At 53.7% G+C, this 5116-nt stretch overlaps 1 protein-coding gene across 1 annotated transcript; it reads right to left on the reverse strand.

Moving 5' to 3' along the window:
* Positions 1-1251: 1251 nt before the first annotated feature.
* Positions 1252-4787, reverse strand: PEAK3 (PEAK family member 3). The gene is made up of 3 exons (XM_003788715.1): positions 4706-4787; positions 3358-3881; positions 1252-2031 (listed from the first exon to the last, which is right to left on the reverse strand). The coding sequence occupies exons 1-3, from the start codon at positions 4785-4787 to the stop codon at positions 1252-1254; spliced, it is 1386 nt and encodes a 461-aa protein (XP_003788763.1).
* Between the last annotated feature and the right edge of the window lie 329 nt (positions 4788-5116).

Here is a 5116-nt window from a genome sequence, read left to right on the forward strand (position 1 = left end):
CTGTCTCAAAAAAAAAAAAGAAAGATGAATAGGAGCCTGAACCAGAGTAAAGGGAAGGGTTCTTCACAACCTGGGCAAAGGCCTGGCAACCAGAAAGTACTTCCACTGATGAGCAATGTGGCAGGGCAGGAAGGATTGGCTAGAGATAGTATAGAGCCTTTGGGGTGCCCTGTGTGTGTTCTGATGGCACTTGAGAGCCATGGAGTACGAGGGGGACCTGGTCATATGTGGGGGTTAGAAAGATCCCACAGGATTGTCCATGGGGGATTGGCTGGAGGGGGCACCTCCAGGGAGGAGGTCTCGAGCGAAGACCGTGGGACCCCTCAAGGCTTCTGGGTCTATATTTCAGAGGCATGAACAGAGACCCTTAAGGAGTCTTATCTCTGGCCTGCTTGCTTATTCTACCATACTGTTAATTGAACACCTACTGTGTACCAAGTCTGGCCCTTACCCTCAAGGGCCTCACAACCTCATGGAAGGTAACAGATAACAGAATTGGATAAATATGTCCAGGTGGTGATAACATGCTGTTGGGGGATAGGGAGAACAGGGCAAGGAGCCATGGAGGGCCCAGGAGGGGTGACTTTATTTGCTTAGAGGAAGCAGGAGTGGAACAGCCTGGTAGAGTTAACAGCCTATACAAAGACTTGGAGGCTTAGTGTGTCACAGGGAGAGCCCAGGGTGTGTGGGGAGAAAGCAGGGAGGTGGCAGTGAGTCCAGACTTCCACTGGCTGGGCTGGGTGTCTAAGATTCTAGGGAGCCCCATCCCTGCCCATGAGCACCACGCAGTTCTCCACCAGGACCTGGAATAGTCATGCTGTCCTCAGAATGAGGAGTTGCTCCAGGGACAGAAGTGCCTCTGATAGGCCTGAGGCACCCATGCTCAGTGGTTAGGGTGCCAGCCACAGGTTTGAACCTGGCCTGGGCCTGCTAAACCAAAACAAAGAAAAAAAATGCCACTGACCAAGCACTGAAAGGACAACATCCACACTCTCAGAGACAGTGACAGGCCTTAGCCTTGTGACTTCTGGTGGAAGGCAGAATATATTCAGACAGATATTGATTGGCAGAGGGTGTGTACCCTTGGAAGAGGGTGGTTGTCCTGGCATCAGAGGGGTGCCCTGGCCAGCGCTGGGCTGCTGCACTTTTGGGAAGCCCTGGGCATAAGTCCCCCAGCATGGGAGGGGACAGACATTAGAGACAGCTCATCAGCCTCCAGACCTGACCAGGTGTGTCCTCTCCAGGTCTGAGTCAGTCCCACAGCAGCATCAGGGCCTGGCCCAGCAAGGCTTCTGTGGCTTCGGCCAGGTACTCACAGCACAGCCAGTCCTCGAGACGTGGGGCCTCTCCACCAGCCGTCTGTTCAGCCAGGTGCAAGATCAGTAGGGCGCGGCGGGCCCCCAACCAGAGCCCCAGCGAGGCTCCGCGGCCACATAGCTCTTGCCCAGGACCCCAGAGCAGCGCCTGTAGTGCGCCACGCGTCCGGGCCGCTGAGGGCCGCGAATGGGACAGCCGGGCGGCCAGGCGCTCCAGGCCCATGGCCAAAGGCGAGGCCAAAGGCGCGGCAGGGCCCAGCAGCCTGCGGAGCAGGCGGACCAGCTGAGGCGCATGAGTCCCCGGGGCTTCCAGAGGGCTCCGGCAGACGCAGCTGAAGTCCGCCAGCAGCAAGCGCGGGGTCCCCGTGGCCACACAGCCCCGCGGTGCCGCTAGCAGTAGGTTCTCAGGCCGCAGCTCAGCCAGGATCGCGCCCTGCGCCTCCAAGCACTCCAGGGCCGCGCTCAGTTGCAGCAGCAGGAGAGCAGTGGCCCGCACGAACTCCTCTGACCGCTGCGCGCCAATCTCCGCCAGCCACTGGGTCACAGTGCGCTCTGGTACCTCAGCCACTAGCACCACAGGGCCTCTCCAGGGTGCTGCGAGCAGTGTGCCCTCCGGTACCAGACCACACAGCCCTTGCAGGTTGAAGTGTGGAGGCAGAGAGGCCTGCAGCTCCAGGCCCCACGGGTGTGGCACCTCCGTTCTGAGCTTGGGTACCTGCAGACAGAGGGTGCGTCAATGCCTGGACCACTAAGCCCACAAACCAGTACTGGCTGTCCTACCCCTCTACCTGCCCTGAAGCTTTCCTGGCCTACCCCCAAATTGCCTTGGCCATGGCTAAGGTTAAGGGGCTGGCTGCATCACCGGCAGAAGGCCGAGTCAATATTAATTCCGATGTTAATCACAGATAACTTCTTTCAGGAAAATTAAACTAGGGAGGCTTAAAGTTTGTTTGCCAAAGGGCTGGTTCTTCCTGACCACTTGGTAAAGAGGGAGATGTCAGCTAAAGGGCTAGGCTGGGCTGCTGGAGAGAAATACAACACAGGCCATGAATGAAATGTAAAATTTTCCCATAGCCACACTGGTAGGAAAACGTGAAAAGAACCCCCATGAAAGTAATTTTCATAATCTGTTTTATTTAACCCAGTAGATTAAACAATATCATTTTAACGGGTCCTTAAATAATATTGAGATATTTTGCGTTATCATTACTATTATCATTCTTGGATACGAAATCTTCCAGACCAGTGTATTTGACACACAACATATCTCAATCAGGCTAGCCACATTTCAAGTGCTCAGAAGTCACCCAGGCCCAGAGGCTGCAATACTGGACAGCAAAGCTCTTTCTAGAAGTCATCTCTGAGCATTACATTAGAATCACCTGGGTTGGTGGTGGTAGTGTGATTACAAATGATAGTTGCCAGGCTGGAGATCTCAGGCCAGATGTGGTGGTTTAGGTCTATAATTCCAGCAATTTGGGAGGATGGCTTGAAGCTAGGAGTTGAAGCCAGACTGGGCAATACAGCAAGACCCTGTCTCTACAGAAAATTAAAAAAAATTTTTTTCAGACAGAGTCTCAAGCTGTTGCCCTGGATAGAATGCTGTGGCATCATAGCTCACAGCATCCTCCAATTCTTGGACTCAAGCAATCTTCTTGCCTCAGTTTTTCTATTTTCAGTAGAGACGGGGTCTCCCTTTTGCTCAGACTGGTCTCAAAGTCGTGAGCTCAAGCTATTCACCTGACTTAGCCTTCCAGAGTGCTAGAATTACAGACATGAGCCACCATGTCCGGCAGAAAAAAATTTTTGAATGTTAAAAATAATAAAGAAGCTTTCTGGCAAGGTGTGGGGAGGGATTTTCATAAGATTCCCAGGTGATTCAAATGTAGATGACCTCACACTTTAGAACTTTGGTTCTAAGGGTGAATTGTTGATTCATGTGTTAGTTGCAAAAGAGCTATTAAGCCCAAGCTGAATAAGGGTTATGTCTAAGACAGAAAATCAGGAGACCTTCAAGAAGATGAGGTGGCATGGGGCTCACCTTGGCGGCCAAGATGTGCCAGGCATCCTCATTCCTCCGAACCACTCGGTAGTACAGGGCATCCCCACTCTCCATGCAGGGTGAGCTGTCCAGTAGGCTGAAGCTGTGGCCAGGGCCACAGGGGTCAGGGCGGCCCCCCATGAGCCGGGCTCGGAGCCGGGCTTCGATGGTGTGGAGGCCCTCAAGCTGCTGGGCAGCCAATGTAGCATACACAGCTTCTGGGCTGTGCAGGTCTTGGAGGCCCAGTGTGGCATGAGACCTGCTGAAGGTCTGCTCTGTGGGGGGACAGGCTGGCCTGGCCTCAGCCTGACTCTCATCCACACTGTGGGACCCCAGAAGGGGCCTCTGAGGCTGCCCTGTTCTGGCAGGGCTGGGAGTGAGGGCCCCATGAGTGGGCAGAGACTGGGTCCGAGTTAAAGTCTTCTTGGGCAGGGGTGGGGGCAGAGGCTGTGGGTCTGTGGAGATGGTTCCAGGGGTTCGGGGACAGCAGGCCTTCAAGGGCAGTAGGTGAGCACGGACCTCACCTGTGGGCCAAGAGAGTGGGGAGCTGAGGACAGGCAGACTCTGGACATGTGACTCTGCCCCTCAGCCTCAATTTCTCTGTTTCTATTTTTTTTTTTTTTTTGAGACAGAGTCTCAAGCTATTGCTCTGGGTAGAGCGCTGTGGCCTCATAGCTCACAGCAACCTCAAACTCTTGGGCTTAAGTGATTCTCTTGCCTCAGCCTCCCAAGTAGCTGGGACTGTAGGTGCTGCCACAACACCTGGCTACTTTTTGTTACAGTTGTCATTGTTGTTTTAGCTGGCGAGCTGGGTTTGAGCCCACCAGCCTCAGTGTATGTGGCTGGTACCCTACCCACTGAACTACAGACATCACCCAATTTCTCCATTTCCTTTTTTTTTTTTTTTGAGACAGAGTCTCAACTACGTCGCCCTCCGTAGAGTACTATGGCATCACAGCTCACAGCAACCTCAAAATCTTTTGGGCTTAAGCAATTCTCCTGCCTCAGCCTCCCAAGTAGCTGGAGCTACAGGCCTGGGCTGGGTTCAAACCTGCCACCTCCATTGTATGTGACTGGCACCCTAGCCACTTGAGCTACAGGCGCCGAACCCAATTTCTCCATTTCTAAAATGGCAATAATACCCAACTGCCATGTACTCTATATGATAAGATGTCAACCCCAATGTACAGAAGAGGAAACTGAGGCTCAGAGGAGGGAAAGGGCAGTTGGAAAGAGTTGTGCCATCCAGGTGACCCTGTTTCCCTGTGTGGCTCTGGGCAGGTGACTCATTTTCATAAGCTGTTGTTCCCGCTCTTCCCCCAGCCTGACTCTGCAAGGTGCTGCTCACCGAGGTTGCTGTATGTGGGCTGAATGGGCCAGGTGGGGCTGTCGGCCTCTTGGCTTTCAGGGGCTGGCCTGGAGCTGCTCATGCTGTGGAGAAAGGTCAGAGGGGGGCCCATGTGGGGTGACCCATGTGCATGCAGAGGTGGGTGCAGGTTTAAGGTTGCGAGTACTCTCTGTTGGTGTGTCCAAGGATGCTCTGGGGCCCTCTCTAGAGCAGGGGCACCCAGATTCCAGCTCCACCTATGACCCCACTTTATAACCCTGAGTGAGTTTGTCACCTCTCTGGACTCATTTCCTCATTCATGAAACCGGAGTGTCCTTCATCAATCTTCATTGTGTGAAGAGTCCCCACTGTGTGTGTGAGATGAGGACAGAATGTCCAGACCAGATGATATGCCGTCAGGGGCACAGTTGA

The sequence above is a fragment of the Otolemur garnettii genome, unplaced genomic scaffold (genome assembly GCF_000181295.1).
Source record: "Otolemur garnettii isolate 467f Iridium unplaced genomic scaffold, OtoGar3 scaffold00029, whole genome shotgun sequence".
NCBI lineage: Eukaryota > Metazoa > Chordata > Mammalia > Primates > Galagidae > Otolemur > Otolemur garnettii.

Bases quoted from the DNA above. Each gene is read 5' to 3' on its own strand.
- PEAK3 (XM_003788715.1), bottom strand. From the start codon at position 4,787: ATGAGCAGCTCCAGGCCAGCCCCTGAAAGCCAAGAGGCCGACAGCCCC. The intron at 3,882-4,705 runs GTGAGCAGCACC...CTTGGCCCACAG, and splicing joins GCCCACATACAGCAACCTCG to GTGAGGTCCGTGCTCACCTA. The intron at 2,032-3,357 runs GTGAGCCCCATG...CTCTGTCTGCAG, and splicing joins GGCACATCTTGGCCGCCAAG to GTACCCAAGCTCAGAACGGA.